This window comes from Gadus chalcogrammus, chromosome 7, assembly GCF_026213295.1.
Source record: "Gadus chalcogrammus isolate NIFS_2021 chromosome 7, NIFS_Gcha_1.0, whole genome shotgun sequence".
In the NCBI taxonomy this organism is placed as follows: domain Eukaryota; kingdom Metazoa; phylum Chordata; class Actinopteri; order Gadiformes; family Gadidae; genus Gadus; species Gadus chalcogrammus.
In genome coordinates, this window is record NC_079418.1 from 9,832,581 (window position 1) to 9,849,739 (window position 17,159).

General features: G+C 43.7%; 1 protein-coding gene across 1 annotated transcript; it reads left to right on the plus strand.

Annotated features, from left to right (window-relative positions):
* The first annotated feature begins 2,550 nt into the window (after nt 1–2,550).
* Nucleotides 2,551–16,563, plus strand: arl13b (ADP-ribosylation factor-like 13b). The gene is made up of 10 exons (XM_056595134.1): nt 2,551–3,084; nt 6,273–6,343; nt 7,617–7,866; nt 9,701–9,806; nt 10,479–10,681; nt 11,315–11,432; nt 11,700–11,880; nt 12,359–12,481; nt 13,222–13,290; nt 15,562–16,563. Exons 1-10 carry the CDS (start codon nt 3,026–3,028, stop codon nt 15,636–15,638), a joined length of 1,257 nt encoding a protein of 418 aa, XP_056451109.1. The 5' UTR covers nt 2,551–3,025; the 3' UTR covers nt 15,639–16,563.
* Nucleotides 16,564–17,159: the final 596 nt, after the last annotated feature.

Genomic DNA, 17,159 nt, shown 5'->3' on the forward strand with positions numbered 1-17,159 from the left:
CATCGTTTGTTTACATCCTGACAACCTGACAACCTGGGCCCTGTACCACGAAGCTCGCTTAGAGGGTTAGCGAGGTATGTTGAGCTCCAAGCCTGGGTTAGTTGTACCACGAAAGTCGATCTCTTTTAGCCGAAAAACTGCTCCCGACCAGGTTTGGTTGCGAGCATTCCAGCATTGTAGTGTTGATCAGCAGATATATAGTCCGCCAAGACGTTGAGGTTGCTTAGTAACCAGAGACTCTGTCCATGCAAGTGAACGGAGCGTTCCCTCTTCGTCATAACTATCAAACCAAACATCCTTCACATTCACCGAGCGAACATTATGAAAGTAAAATGCACATTTCTCGCTAGAAATGTTTCCATAAAAGCATTTAATGGCGTAACTATGTTACTATTTCCACACAGAATAAAGAAAGATGTCGGCGTATGCTTCTGTCCAAGCTCACTACTCTCTGCCAGTGACGTCGGGTCAAGCTCAACGCTGATTGGGCAACGCGGCTAATCGTCAGACGCGTATCTCGCGTACTTCGCGTAAAAAGTTCAATTTTTTGAACTCTTGAAATGTACGCGATATACGCGATATACGCGCGTATAGCGCGTATTGCGCGTAAATATACGCGCCACATACGCGCTATACGCGCGTAAAATGTTGCTTATACGCGTATTACGCGTGAAACGCGTAATACGCGTATTAAACCAATGGTTCCCTATGGAAAAAATGGCGATTTTAGACGCGAAGTACGCGAGATACGCGTCTGGTGTGGCCTTACCTTTAGTCTAGCCGGAGATCGGCTACTTAAATCGGCGTGCGCAGCTTCCTAGCCCCTCCTCTGACAATGGCGTCACCATTTCTGGGTGTTCCCGTGGACCTCTGCGCACTTCTCGTACAGGCGTCTCTCCGGAGACAGAGGGTTTTACGGGACAGAACCGATCCCCTGGCATTGTCTGACGATATTCAGATTTCAGACTTTATTGTCATTGTGCAAACAACGAAATTGGGGTTCTTCATGAGAGATACAGATTCTCATAAGAGGGTGTTCGTTATTTGATCGTCCTTTTGGACCTTATGTAGACAATGCTTACTGTTGCGCATTGTGTCTCCGTGACAGAGTGCTAGAGTGGAGGTGGAGCGCGTCAGTCTTGAATATCTGCGCGGGGGGTTCGACTCCCAAGTGACGCGAATTTATGTGAAGCTTAAAAAGTCCCAATTATCATGCATATGGAATGCTTATTCACTAAAGCTTATGGAATTATATTTTTGTGCTTATTTCGAACTTGAACCCATATTTTAAAGGCCGTGCTGGCACCACATCTATGGGGGTAAAAACATTTCTTACATAGGGTGTATTTAAAGTGAATTCCCTAAATGATAGAATAAGGCAGGATGGACGTTGCTTATGCATTTTTAAATCATCATCATTCTATTTGGATTAATGGCGAACAATTCTGCATTTGGCATAGTTATTTTACAGACAATATGCAGAATATTTTCACTTATACGCATATAGACTGCTTGATCTATCGTAAAGGTGAGAAAAATGACGCAAAAAACGCCCCTTTCACGTGAACGCGCACTGAACCTAAAGCGGAAAACCTGGTTCAACTAATTGAATCTAAAGTGAGCTTCGTGGTACCATTTAACTCTGATTGCGAGTTGCGGCTCTGTCGAGCCAGGTTTTCCCAAGAAAGCCTGGGTATGTTCAGCGAGCTTTGTGGTATAGGGCACTGCAACAGACGACGCGATGCAGAAAACATGTTTCCAAACGACGAAATAACATAATACAGATAGCGGATCGCTATCTGTATTATGATAGATAGTGATAACACTTGTTTTTACTTTATATTTGTATTGTATTTAATTGTTTAATCGAAACAATAAAGAAAATTGCCCGCGAAACGGGCGATCGCGTCAAATGACGCGCCAAATCACGTAGGAAGGTTCTTGAACATTCTAGACTATGAAACCTGCTTAAAACACTCAGTTTACTAGCTAAATTCGATTAAACAATTCAATACAATACAAATATAAAGTAAAAACAAGTGTTTTCTAGCGATCCGATATCTATATTATGTTTCAAGAACCCTCCTACGTAATTTGACGCGATCGCCCGTTTCGCGGGCAAAACATTTGTCATTTGACGCGAACGCAATTTTTTTTATTGTTTCGATTAAACAATTAAATACAATACAAATATAAAGTAAAAACAAGTGTTATCACTATCTATCATAATACAGATAGCGATCCGCTATCTGTATTATGTTATTTCGTCGTTTGGAAACATGTTTTCTGCATCGCGTCGTCTGTTGCCGGGCAGGTTGTCAGGATGTAAACAAACGATGACGTAGGCCGGTACAATTTTCGCCCCGGTACAATTTTAACGTGAAAGAGGCCTTAACGCGTCTACGCGCCTATACCAATGGTTCCCTATGCAAAAATGCCGAGTTTGGACGCCCCTAACGCGAGTAACGCGGTTGGTGTGGCCGTACCGTTACTTATTCGCCCCCTACAGAGTTTGTCACGTACGATCATTCAAAACCATGTTATTTTCCATAGATATTTAAACATGGCAGCAAGAGCCTCGGAGGCGGGACTTATTGAGCGCACCTCGCGTCACTCAGATCCGTTACGTAAGCACGCACGTAGAGACGTAAGCGCGTTACCACCAGCGACGGCTGTAAACAGCGCCTCGGCAAGCAGTAGCCACCACTCTAGAAAATTACCTAATTTACGTGGAAGGAAAGGACATATCCCTATATTATATCCCCGGACGCGGTTTCACATCGCAAACATGAACGTTACACGGCACGTATCACGTCGGAGGGACGGGATCCGTGTTAAACAAAGCTAATTTAAGCTTAATTAGCTAGCTAATTTAGCTAGGTTGCTAAGCTAACACAGCCAGCTCTCCAAGTGCCCTTAAGCTCACGTTGGTGTCTTCGCTCACGTCCGCTACTACGACTGAACTACTGAACTAAAAGTGGACAGATGACAACTGTTGAATGACTTCTCCTCCACGCGGACTGAGATGTTTAGCCTGATGGCGAACTGCTGCAGCTGGTTGAAGAGATGGCGTAAACCCGCCAGGTAAAGTAAACCCCGTCCTGTCATGTCATCATCATATGATCCTATAATAGACGGCAAGGTACAGTATAGGTCCTAGTCCTGTCAGGGTCCTCATATGATCATATACTAAACCGCCAGGTACAGTAGACCCCTCAGGTCCTGTAATAATATGATCCTATGATAGACCGCCAAGTACAATAGACCCAGTCGTGTTATGTAATAATATGATCCTATAATAGACCGCCAAGTACAGTAGATCCAGTCGTGTTATGTAATAATATGATCCTATAATAGACCGCAAGGAACAGTAGAGCCTGTACTGTAATAATATGATCACAAGTACAGTAGACCCCCGTCCTGTCATGGGTCCTCATATGATCATATCAGAATCAAGAGTCAAAGGTTCAAAGGTTTTTATTCGTCACATACAGCATATGCAGTGAAATGTGTGTGTGACATACTATGATCATATTGTCATAGGTACAGTAGAGGTCCTAGTCATGGAATAATATAATCAAATAGGTACAGTAGACCAGCGGTCCCCAACCCCCGGTCCGCGGACCGGTACCGGTCCGTGGGTCATTTGGTACCGGTCCGCATAGAAAGATTATTTATTTATCTTTTTTTTTTTTTTTTTTTTTTTTTTTTTTTTAAAAACTTAATAAACTCAATTTACTTCGCAATACTGTCACTCTTTTGCATGCCATAAGTCTATATGCAGTTGTAGGATTGTATATTGCATTTTTGGCAACCTCTGCGCAACATAACCCAACCTGAATTGTAGCCATCATATTATTGTTAGATATTTGTCTTGTGTGTTCCAAAACCAATTTTTCTTTTTAATCCTCATTCATTTGACTAACCACACTGTATATTACCATCCCACTCCATATTATATGTAAAAATGGAAGCCTGTAAATCGAAAGGTGGGAGAATTTATGGTACACACATCTTACATGGGATTGAAGAGCCAAAGCTTCATACATAATCCTGTCCAGGGGGATTTCCTCCCAGAGCGAGTAGCTAACCTACAGTGCAATGGATGAGAGGGGCATACTGCATCGTGTTGTCTTCCTTGTGAGTCATTCAGCATGCATACATTTACATGATTTTGCTGAGGCTTTTATCCAAAGCGACTTACAACTGTTCATGCACACATTCACACAGCGACAGGGGAGTCAACCACGTTGGGCGACAGCCAGCTCGTTAGGAGCATTAGGGTGAGGTGTCTTGCTCAGGGACACCTCGACACTTAGGGCCCCGTCCACACGGAGCCGATTTTTTGGTGAAACCGCATAAGTCTCGTGCGTTTCGCCCGACCGTCCAGACGGAGCTGGCGAATCCGGTGCCCGAAACCGCACCCTCGGAGGTGAATGGTTATTGTAAAAATACACACTGTGTGAATATATTTTTTAGCGTTAGTTTTTATCGATGAAAAATGTACGTCATCAACGAAATTCTTAATGATCAATTAGTCGATCGTCGATTAATCATGCCCATACCTAAATGGACACTTTATTCACCCAGTTGAAGGTTAGTGGAGTCAAAGTGAGAGATGGAGATGTTAGACTAGCCAGCAGCCAGAGCCATGTATGATGGACAGGTTATTTGTTTTTCAAATACCCTCTTCAGTTTCTGCCTTCACCTTCCTGTAAGTAAAAACAATAAGGGGTCAAGACGTAAACAATTGCATATTTTAATCCTCTTTAAGACATTGAAGTAAAAATCCAGTTTCAGTTCAATCCACAGTGACTGCTTATAGACCACTCTGAGTCGTTTGATGCCAGTTATTAGATTAATTGTTTTGATGAATAGGCATAATGTGAATCAAAGATGGGAAGCAAGAAAATGTCTTCTTAGCTGCATAAGAGACTTTAATGTGTTAGGGTTATTTACTGAGGGCTTGAATGGAATGTTGCTGTGTAATAAATAGTGTAGCATAGTATGCACAGATTCATATTACACACTCACTCACTACATCAGACAAGGTAATCCTACTGTTGCAATATGGGACCTTTGTTTTCATCACCTTACATATTACAACTGAAAAAACCAGGCGACTATGTTAAGCACAATGGTACGCAAGACCAAGTCAGGATCATTGCTCTGGCTGCTTAAAGGCCTGCTAACCAGGGCTGAACGAATTGGGGAAATAATCGAATTGCGATTTTAAGTATACGATTTTTCTTTTTAAAGTTCCTTATGTTCTGTTAATATTCACTAGAGAAGCAATAAATCATTCTATAGTATGACCAACGCAAAATTAGAGAGTTAAATGAGATGAACTGATGCATGTGGAAAACAAATACAAATCTTACTCATCTCCGGTCAGTAACAAATACTAAGAAAGAAAGAGAGAGGGAAGGAAGGATGGAAGGATATCGCAGCCTTTGGGATTTACAAATCGCGTTCTATTACATTGCGATGTTGGTTTGAATTTGATTACGTTCATCCCTACTGCTTACAGCTACAACTACCCTTCACTCACTCCCACAGAACGTCAAACCTAAACAAGGGTTCAGACACCATCCACCAACAACTTGTTGTACCGCAGTACCCGTAGCATATTATCCTACAAGGTTAGCTGAAAATCCCCTAGCCTAATCCCCTGCTCCGGGCTGCTGAGGCAACCTGTTGGCGTTTCTGTCTGTTTTGTTGAGACCAGCTAAGTGTTAGTTAGTGTTGGGATGGTTTATGGAAGGAGCTAGGGTAGTGGTAAAGCTAGTAGCTGGCTACTAGGAAGCTAGTAGCCTGCTAGCTACTAGCAGGCCACTCATCAACGGTCTCTAGTTGTAATGGTTCCTGAGTCGCCATTGCACCAACAGTCTAGCTACTAGCAAGCTAGCTATACCGAACCCTGGATAACCTGCTTGATGTATCGCTTGCGACGCAAGAGTCATAGTTAAGTATTTATAGTACACAGCTAGTAGCTTGCTCGTAGAAAGCTAGTAGCTTGCTAGTGGAAAGCTAGTAGCTGGCTAGTAGAAAGCTTGGGGCTTGCGAGTGTAAAGCTAATAGTTTGCTAGTACCTTGCTAGTAGAAAGCTAGTAGCTTGCTAGTAGAAAGTTAGTGGAAAGCTAGTTGCTACTCGTCATGGCACCAACTGTGTCTTTTTTGTAATGGTGTTTAATCAACTCCATAACCCCTCAATGGTATCTGAGGAAGCACTCAGTCATTCAGTGGTTTATTTTGATTTATTTTCTGTACAGGAAGGTGACGTTAGTGATGGTGGGACTTGATAATGCTGGGAAGACGGCGACGGTTCGAGGGATTCAAGGAGGTATGTCTTTCTGTCCGTCCTTCTCTGTCTCTGTCTGTGTCTCTCGTTCTCTCTATCTCCCTCTGTCTCTTTCTTTCTGTCTGTCTCGCTATGGCTCTCTATCTCTCTTGGTATGTCTCTCTCTTGAGCTGTGTTCGAAATCGTTCCCTATTCACTCACTCACTATTCCTTATATAGTGTTCATGATATAGTGCACTATATAGGGAACGAACAAACGAGAATTCGGACACTACGCTGAATATTTCTAAACGTCATTTGCGTCAGTAAATGCGCCGGGTATTTGTGTGACGCAGACAGATGCGCCCACATCATGTAAACAAACCGGGCACTCGCGAGGAAAGCTGGAGGTTGTTTTGATGTTGAATGTTACATTTCCTTGATAAAGTTTATTTTATTAATTTAGAATGTTACATTTTCTATGTTAAATCGCAAATAGATTTTTGACATTTTTAAACGAAAGCCGGAGACTCCATCATTAAATGTATTCGTTTTCGCAGTTATTCAGCTTCTTCTTCTCCTCCAGAAAAACACGACGCATTGCATTGTGGTATACGGGAGTAACATGGAGGGAACATCGTATGTACACTCAAATTTGGGGTATTTTAAGTGCACTACATAGTGCATGAAATGAACCACTGAGAATTCGAACACCACTACAAAACGGCGCGCACCCTATATAGTGCACTATATCCGTGATAGAGAACGATTTCGACCACACAGCTTATGTGTATGGGAGAGAGGCTCACCTGGTGTGAGACGGCCGAATCAGAATCTGGGGCTGGGGCTGCACACCTTTTGCTCATTGACCAATCATGAAAAGGCAGTCGGTTTTCTAGTGTAAATGAGCTCTATGTATGCATGCAACACACTATGTATACATGCAACACTTCCGCTTTGGTCTCCGAATGCCTCTACAGACCCGGTTCCAGTCCGGAAGCAAAGATCCTAGAAGTAAACAAACGAGCATGGTAGACACTCAATGGCTTGCAAACGAACAAAAGTGTCCTTTCAACGAAGGGAGGACAGCGCTAGCACCTACCACTGTTGTGCTAAATGCAATACGTAACAATACGTAACAAAAAGGAACTGGTTTGTTTACTTCCGTTGTAAAACCTCTCTCTCTCCCTCTCGTCCCCCTGCCACCTCTGTATCTCCTCTCTCTCACACACCCCATCTCTAATCGTATCCATCAACATGGGGGAGAGGTGTTCTTTAATATACTTAAGATATACATCTTGTACCCCCTCTCTCCCCCCCGACTCCGCCCTCACAGAGAGCCCCCAGGACGTTGCACCCACGGTGGGCTTCTCCAAGGTCTCCCTGCGTCAGGGCAAGTTCGAGGTGACCATCTTCGACCTGGGTGGGGGCAAGCGGATCCGGGGCATCTGGAAGAACTACTACTCGGAGTCATACGGCGTGGTGTTCGTGGTCGACTCGAGCGACGCCCGGCGGCTGCAGGAGACCAGGGAGGCCATCGCCGAGGTGCTGAGGCACCCCCGCATCGCCGGCAAGCCTGTCCTCGTGTGAGTGGGGGGGGGGGGGGGGGTCTCTGTCTCCTCTCTCTCTCTCTCTCTCTCTCTCTGTCTCTCTCTCTCATGTCTCTCTGTTTCTCTCTATCTCTATGTATCTTAAGACAGGCCGGTCCTAGTCTGAGTTAGTGTGTGTTGTCTTGTTGGTCTGGCTGTGACTGTCTGTCTCTCTCAATGTCTCCGCTCTCGCTGTCTGTCTTTCTGTCTGTTTGTTTCTGTGTGTGTGTGTCTCTCTCTCTCTTCCTCTCTCTCTCTCTTTCTCTCTCGCTCTTTCTATGTGTCTCTCTCTGTCTCTATTTGTGTCTGTCTCGCTCTCTGTATCTATGTCTCTCTCTCTATCTAAAACAGGCCTGTCCTAGTGTGTGTGTGGTTTGGTGGTGGGAATGGAGGCTGGCTGTGACTCTGTCTGTCTCTCTGCCTGTTTGTTTCTGTGTATGTGTGTGTCTCCCTCTCTATTTGTCCCTGTCTCTCTGTCTCTCAGAATTCAAAGGACGATTACATGACAGAAAACCTTTTGAAAGGCTGTTACACAACTGCTGTCAAACTAGGGTCACCATCTTAAAGTCTATGGCTCTCTCTCGCTCTCTTTCTCTCTCTCTCTCTTTCTGTCTCAGTCTCTCTTTGTCTGTCTCTGTTGCCTCTCTTTCTCTCTCTCTCTCTCTTTCTCTCTTTCTGTCTCAGTCTCTCTTTCTGTCTGTCTCTGTTGCCTCTCTTTCTCTCTTTCTGTCTCAGTCTCTCTTTCTGTCTCAGTCTCTCTTTCTGTCTGTCTCTGTTGCCTCTCTCTCTCTCTCTCTCTCTCTCTGTCTCTGTCTCTGTCTCTGTCTCTCTCTCTCTCTGAAAATTCAAATGATGAAAGACTAAGTCAAACTATGGTCGTCTTTAAGTCTATGATTCTGTCTCTCCTCCTCTCTGTATCTCCTCTGTCTCTCTCTCTGTCATTCTCACTATCTCTGCATCTCTTATTCATGTCACTATGTATGTCTGTCTCTGTCTCTCAAACCATTAGGCCAGCACGATAAATCGTTATAAAATCGCGATCTCGATTCACCCCTGTGTGGATATAAGTTTCAAATATATATATATTTTTTTGATAAAACTAATGCTAAGAAATATCTTTACACGTGTGTACAATTACCATTCTTAGTGTTGTTCATCAGAGAAATAGTCTGCCACAGACGTTGACGTTGCTTATCAACCAGAAACGCTGGGGTTGATAAGTTATCAGACTACTTGCGGAGTGCTAAGAAAATTCACTTTCCTTGACAGCGGTCGAGTTCGGTGTGCATAAAAGTACAGAGGGACCTATTGCGAACTACTGCAGCTGCTGATGCCATCTCTCTAAATTAAAGAAGTAGCCGCACCCACCCCAAACCAATCGGAATAAGTGTATACACGTTGATTATAGCGGACTACACCACCTCTTCTATTCCGCATGTAATTCTATTCCGATCAGAGAATTGTATTCTGATTGAGGCGTATATATGATTATTTTCTATTCAAATTTGAGCTGCTCATCCACTTCTAATCAGATCAGAAGTGCCCAATACAATACAGGCTGGTGGAAAGTGAATGGAATACGGTTCCCCCGGCTTGCCAAGTTAGTACGGAGGTACCTGTGAGGTACTTGTGAGAAAAAAATCGTGGCAGAGAATCATTATACCAATTCTAAGCTAAAAAAATCGTGATTCATATTTTCCCCGAATCGTGCAGGCCTACAAACCATGGACCCCGTCTTAAAGTCCTTTAATTTAAGGGCACTTTCAGCTCAATAACACTATTTCTACAAAGTCACTCAATCTCTCTCTCTCTCTGTCCCCCGGTGTCCCAGGCTGGCCAACAAGCAGGACCAGGAGGGGGCTCTGGCCGAGGCCGACATCATCGAGAGCCTGGCCCTGGAGAAGCTGGTGAACGAGAACAAGTGTCTCTGTCAGATCGTGAGTTCCCCTTCCCCCCCTCTCCCCCCCCAGACCAGAAACTGCAGTTGGTGACATGAAGAGTTTGGATTGAATTGGGGCTAATCCTTGTTTGGCGTGGCTGTTGGAAGAGGCTCACTAACTATCTAAAAATATTTCTTTCTTTCTTTCTTTCTCCCTTCATCCCTTACTCTCCCTCCCATCCTCCCTACCTTCCTTCTTTTTCCCTCCCTTTCTTTCTTTCTGCCTCTCTCCCTTCCTTTCTCTCTCTCTCTCTCCCTTCCTTTCTCTCTCTCTCTCTCCCTTCCTTTCTCTCTCTCTCTCTCCCTTCCTTTCTCTCTCTCTCTCTCCCTTCCTTTCTCTCTCTCTCTCCCTTCCTTTCTCTCTCTCTCTCTCCCTTCCTTTCTCTCTCTCTCCCTTCCTTTCTCTCTCTCTCTCTCTCCCTTCCTTTCTCTCTCTCTCTCTCCCTTCCTTTCTCTCTCTCTCTCTCTCCCTTCCTTTCTCTCTCTCTCTCTCTCCCTTCCTTTCTCTCTCTCTCTCTCTCTCCCTTCCTTTCTCTCTCTCTCTCTCTCTCTCTCTCTCTCTCTCTCTCTCTCCCTTCCTTTCTCTCTCTCTCTCTCTCCCTTCCTTTCTCTCTCTCTCTCTCTCTCTCTCTCTCTCGCTCTCTCCCCCCCCCCCCCCCCCCATACAAAGGAGCCGTGCTCTGCCATCCTCGGCTGCGGCAAGAAGATGGACAAGTCCATCAAGAACGGTCTGAAGTGGTTGCTAGGCAACATCGCCAAGGACTACGAGGCCATCTCTGAGCGCGTGCAGAAGGACACGGCCGAGCAGCGGGCCCAGGAGGACCAGGACAAGAAGGAGAGGGCCGAGAGGGTGCGGCGCATCCGCCAGGAGAGGTACGAGACCCCCGGGGGATAGGGGGGGGGGGGCTCTGGAGGGGCTCTCCTTATGAGGGGAGGGAGGACTCGCTGGCCCAACCCGGCCCCCGGCGGGAAGGGCTGACTGGTAAACGGAAGGTTGCTAGTTCGATCCCCGGCTCCTCCTAGCTGCTCCTGTGTCCCTGAGCGAGGCTCCTAAGCCTACATTTCGCACCGCCGTTGGTGTGTAAATGCGTGCATGAAGGGGTAAATGTAAGGCGCTTTTGAGTGGCCAATGGTTAGAAAAGCGCAACATAAACGCAGTCCGTTTTACCATTTAAATCCTCGCTGTCAGTTTGTTACGTCATTGTAGGGCTGCTCGATTATGGAAAAAATATTAATCAAAATTATTTTGGTCAATATTGAAATCATGATTATTGTAACGATCATGTTCGAAAACATGAATTTGGAAATTTCCCCTTAAAAAAACACAATGTTCAAATAGAAAATGTTCAAATAGAAAATAATGTGTAAAAATGTATCCAGCAATTTCTATAAAAATGTTAATGAATAAAATAAATATAATAAAAAATATCTATAATCATATATAATATAAAATGATAGTTTAAAGTTCAACTCCCTTGTCATGTGAACGTGTTTCTTTCACCCCAGGGAGCAGGAGGAGCTAGAGGAGGCGGAGCGAGAGGGCACGCAGACCCAGGGGGCGGGGCCTGCGGACGAGATCATGATGACCAGTCCCTTCCAGCCAATAGGGAACGTGATCACCGAGGTAGGCGTCGTTGTCCTTCGTCACTCGTCACGTGTCATCCAATGGTTCAAGGACGACAAACACACCTCAAAAAACGTTGAATGTCCTAAACAATTTATGCTTACAAAATGTTAACTTTTCATGATGATATATGAAAAAAAATGAAAAAATTCAATGGTACGCGTGGCACCTTTGAGAACAAATGTTATAGTAGGCCGCAGTGTTTGGTACGCATGAAGGTTTAGCACTGGCTTTGGCCTGACGGCTCCAATGTGAACGTTGTCTCAGAACGAGGAAAAGGCGAAGGACAGGAAGAGGCACCGCACACGGGAGGAAGAGGAAGAGGAGGAGGGCGGGACTAACGGCACGGCGGGTGATCAGGGTCGACACGAGGAGGAGGAGGAGGAAGAGGAGAACGGCGAGGAGATGGACACGGCCGCTAGGCAGACGCCGGAGCAGCCCGGCTCGGGTTCGTTGCATACACACAGTCTTACTCTCCCTCTCTCACACTCTCTTTATCTCTCTATCACTGTTTCTCTCACTCACTCTTTCTCTCTATCACTCTGTTTCACTCACTATTTGTCTCACTCACGCTCCGTCTCACTATGTCACTCTCTCTGTCTCACTCACTCAACCTGTCTCAATCACTCACTCACTGTCTGTCTCACTCCCTCTGTCTCACTCACTCACTCTCTCTGTCAAAATCACTCACTCACTGTCTGTCTCGCTCACTCACTCTATTTCACTCACTGTCTGTCTCACTCACTCACTCACTCTATTTCACTCACTCACTCTCACTCACTCTGTCAGTCTCACTCTCACACTCTGTCTCACTCACTCACCGCTCGAAATGTCTTTCTTATTGGCTCGCAAAATGGCAGGCAGGATCCTCAATTGCCCAATTTGTTTCTTAATTGCCCGATTGATTTGTTTAACTGCATCCACAGCGGCGTCCGGCGACCAGGGGCGGAAGAAGACGAGGAAGCTGCAGCTGAAGAGGAAGAACCGCGTCGACCCCCTTCAGACGGAGGGCCCCCCCGCCGAGGGCCCCTCCCCCCCGCCCCCGCCAGGTTAGACCCCGCCTCCGCTCGGGCCAACGCTCTCTCCGATAGAGCAACACGGAGATGTCCAAATAAAAGTAACTTGGAGTGTATACTCCTTTGCTTTGTTTTTAGTGAATGTAGATAAAGAAGTTTTCAGTCATTTCTCAAATTTAATTTGTCAAATTATTTTCGATTTTTTTATTTTTTATTTTAATTTTCTTGTTGAATTTCAAATCCCTTTCCTGTTGTTCCTGAAATGGTCTTCCCCGCTAAAAATCATCTTCATATCATGAAGAAGATGGATAGTAGTGTGTTGGGCTGACCTTGAATACACTTAATAATAAGTGTATAAATAATAATTATTTTAATTTGTTACAGTATGATGTGGTGGAAGTAAAACTACTATTAAATTATTATAATTATATTATGATGTATTGGGAAGATTCTTCGAATGTAGTCTAATAACTCTAACATACTAAAGACTATTTTAATTTGATAGACAGCTGATGATGTCAAATTATATTTCGTCAACCCTGAGCCCATTTATGGTCTTCCGTCCTCCACAAAATCCCTTCCAAAAGCCCATGTAAGCTCTTCCATCCTCCACCACACCTCTTCAAGAAAGCCCATATATGATCTTCCATCCTCCTTTCCATCCTCTTCCACACCCCTTCTAGAAAGCCCATATAAGGTCTTCCATCCTCCATGACTCCCTAAACCCCTGGTTATTCCCCTGACGTTCTGTGAACTGTTCCCCGTTGTTTTAGTGGGCTGGGCCACGCCCAAGGCCTCCAGGCTGCACAAGCTGCAGCCTCTGGGCGAATCCAGACGCTCCGGTAAACCCGCCGTCCCCCCACCCCTCCTTTAAATCATGCACTGCTCCTTTAATCCTCCACTCCATGCATGACAACCCGTGTGGTGTTTTAAAGTGCTTTATGGGGCTCTGAGGTGCTACACTCCCCACTAGAGTGACGGGCAGCAGAGAGACAGCACCAGCTGGCCCCAACGTTTATTTTGGAGCTTCTTATAGCCCTAAGCGACGTATAATAAGTATATATGTCAGAAGAAAGTGAAACGACAATATATCGCTGTCGGTTCAATAAGGATGTTCATAGAACCAAGTGCCAAGCACAAACAATCACTAGGTTAGCCCATTCCCTCCACGCAACAAAGATAGCTAGGGTAAGATGCTACACTACACTTTATCTAGGATGTTTAACACCCTCGCTACAACACCCTCCAGGCTTCCCTTTAAAGGGAACATATTATACCACCAGGTGTGAGTGTGATTAGCCTGATAGATTATCGAAACGGCTTGTGAGGCTAATCACACTCACACCTGATGGTATAATATGTCCCCTTTTAAAGGAGGGGAAAACTGTCTAATGCGACGGCAAGGCAACTCTATCTATTCAGCACTTTTCATATACGAGGCCAACTCAAATAATTGAATAAAATTGATAATCACAGAAAACAAAGGCAGGGTTAGAAAAGGTCTAAAATAAAATAAAATGAAAGTCAAATTTAATAGCAAATTTAAGGAATACATGAAAGTGCAATGTGTTTAAGATTTAGCAGAAAGCTCAAGCAAGCATGAAAGTCTTAAGAACTAGAATAGTCCCAAATCATGACTCTTTGTCTTTTATTCTTGGTAGGGGGAATGAGACAGGGACAGTCCACTCTAGCTGAGACTGTAGTGTTTCTCGTGTGTTGTCCTGGTGTCTCCACCTCATTAATTTAGCACCAGGGATCACCTAACCCCGTGTCTTGTCCGGCCTGGCATGAAGTGTGTGCATGTACCAACGCTATCTCTCTCTCACAGGACTTATTTTTCAGCTCTCCAGTCCGTAACAGTAACAAATCAAACAGTAAAGTGCAGAAATACTTCAAAATCGCAGCCTTTGCGATTTGAGAATTGCGTTCTATTACATTGCGATATCGGTTTGAATTAGATTAATCTTTCAGCCCTTCTCTACAGTCTATTTGTTACTTTTCCTATTGAAGGTAATGGGTAGTGGATGATAATCCTCGAAAAATGGAGGTGCATCCATTTGGCTTCATTCCCCATATCCTGATGGTAGTGAGAAAGCTCAGAGACAGTAGAGAGCATCCAGAACACCAAAGATGGCGGCTGGTGGCGCAAGCAACAGGTTTGGGTCACCGGCCCACTTCCCAACATCAAGTCAAGTTCATTTATTCATCTCCCATGAGAGAAATTTGGTTTAGAGACAGGGTAGTGCTGCATACACAAACAAGGAACAGAGTTACATCCAACATCCAACATAGAAAGAAAGTACATAACTGGTAACCAGATAGTGACCAGAGTGCAAGAAGATCTGAGCTGTCCAATTTGTCCTACCTTGTGGTCAAAAGTACAGTGCTAACACAATTAATGTGCAGTGCACAATAAAGTGATATTAGAGTGCTAGTAAATATTAAAAATGCTGGTACAGATTAGGTTAAAAGTGCAATTCTAGAACACATTTAAAGTGCAGTGCACAATATCGTAACCAACTAACATGCTAACGCAACCATGTTTTCTTGTGTTTGTTCATCACCCAAATGTATGTCATCCATGCATGATGGGTACTTGACAGAACATCAAAGTCATGCTACGTCCGTTTTTCTTGTTCTTGAATGATTTGATTTACGCTTGGCTACAAAGAGTTAAGGCTTCTTTATGGTTCCAACTGTCGATGTACCTCAAGTTACGTCCTTGCGGACTCTCCTTGCGTCAACCCCAAGGGCCTGACGTGCGCCTCCTGAAAATTGTAACCTTTGCATCGAGGAGAAGTAGCAGCAAGGGCTGTGATTTGTCCGCTCACTAAAACCCGACGCAGAGGTTCATGACTGCGTCGAAGAGTCTGTGTGGTCCTTCAGTTGCGTCGACATGTAACCATAACTGAGCCTTTACCGTAGCAGAAAATATTCCAACGCTTATAACGCATACTTTGTACTTTTCTCGTTATTGTTCAAATAAAAGCCATACTCCGATCTATCAATGGTCATCAGTACTCTCCACATACAGATGATGTGGGCGGGTTTGTGTCTCATGCTAACGTGCTAGCGGTGCTAATGTCCGATATCTATTTGCTCCTCTCGCACAGAATTCTTCGGAAAACCCCTCCCGCCCGTCCTGGTTCGCCAGCAGCCCAACGGCGACATGCACGACATCATATCCTAACCCCCCCCCCCCCCCCCCCCCTTCTTATCGGACCTTCTAAACCCTACCCCCTTTTATTTGGAGAACGAATGTAAATACTTGTATTACCATAACTGTCACGTTAATTTTTTCGTCGACTGTCGGCCATTGTTTGAAATATCAAGATGATTTCCAACGCGACGGGAATGTCGGAAAAAGGGATTTATACCTTTATCGGAAACTTTTAACGCACTACTCATTTTTTTCATTTATTTTTCCTCGTAACGTGCAATACTTTACAGACGGCATATTAAGGATACAATATAGTATATACTGTACATCGATATGGGGAAAGTATGATGCTGTTTAAACAGAGGCTTTTATTTTGAAATTTGGCTCCAAAGACTGTTTGAAATTAGATGGCAAAAGAGTGCCAGGGAAAAAAACTTTATATGACTATAGAGAGACTAGCGGCTGAAGATTTAAATGTATGGGCAGCTACACACGGAAACGCACACACACGAATGCTAATGTTGATTTGTGTGTACGCGCACACAGCTTTTGTTTTCAAATAGACATGTAAGGTCAAGTCATTTTCAAAGGTCCACACTTTTCATTGTTTTATTACTGCCTAGAGTTTATTTCTCCATCAAGGCAACCCTTTCCACTTTGGTATTATTGATTTATTTTTAAATTGAGTATGACTTGTTCAATTGACTTAAAACGGCTGACAGTAGACTAGATTGCCACCCTGAAAAATTAGGTATATTTTCGAATAAAAAATCATGTAAAATTTTTCTTTATATTATGTCGATGAAGCAGAATATATCATGGAACCTAGATGTTTTTGGAAACGTATCCTTTTTTTTCTACCTGGAATGTATTTTGTATTAACACAATAAAGGTTTTTTTAAAGTATAAATCTCAGTCTCGGTGTATTTACTACGGAAACATACCTGTAAAATGTTAATTTGTCACTTTCACTTTTTCAACACTTATTAATTCAATGTTTTTGATGACGTCTCTTTGTCACACTGTACTCTGCTTCCCAGAATGTCTGCAGTTTAGTTGGCCTCTGTGTTGATGCTGAGATTCTCGAGATTCATCACCTCAAGCGAGTAGAATAATTTACATCCCCAATGCCAGACACATCCAGCGTTTCTGCAGCTTATGCAAAAGGCCATCTACGGCAGAATACCAACATCTGTTAAAGGTTTGCTCCTGGTATTGTTAGATGAATCACAATTTTGACTTTCACACATTACTACTTGGAGAATATACAGTTAGATTGAATCAGTGAGATTGAATCAATTTATTATATTATATCTTTTAAATATAGGCCTACAGATAAAAATGAATATTGATATTTATTTTAAATTTATCAAAATCCTTTATAGATACCCTTAAAGAAATATAGAGCATGCAATTAGAACATTTTCATTGGTCGTGTACAATAATTAAAAACAAAAGTGCATTGGTATGTGCAATAAAAATGTATCCCAAATTATGAAATGGCTCGGAAAAAAATGCAAGTTTTAAGTTGAAAAGTTGTTTTCCTCTATA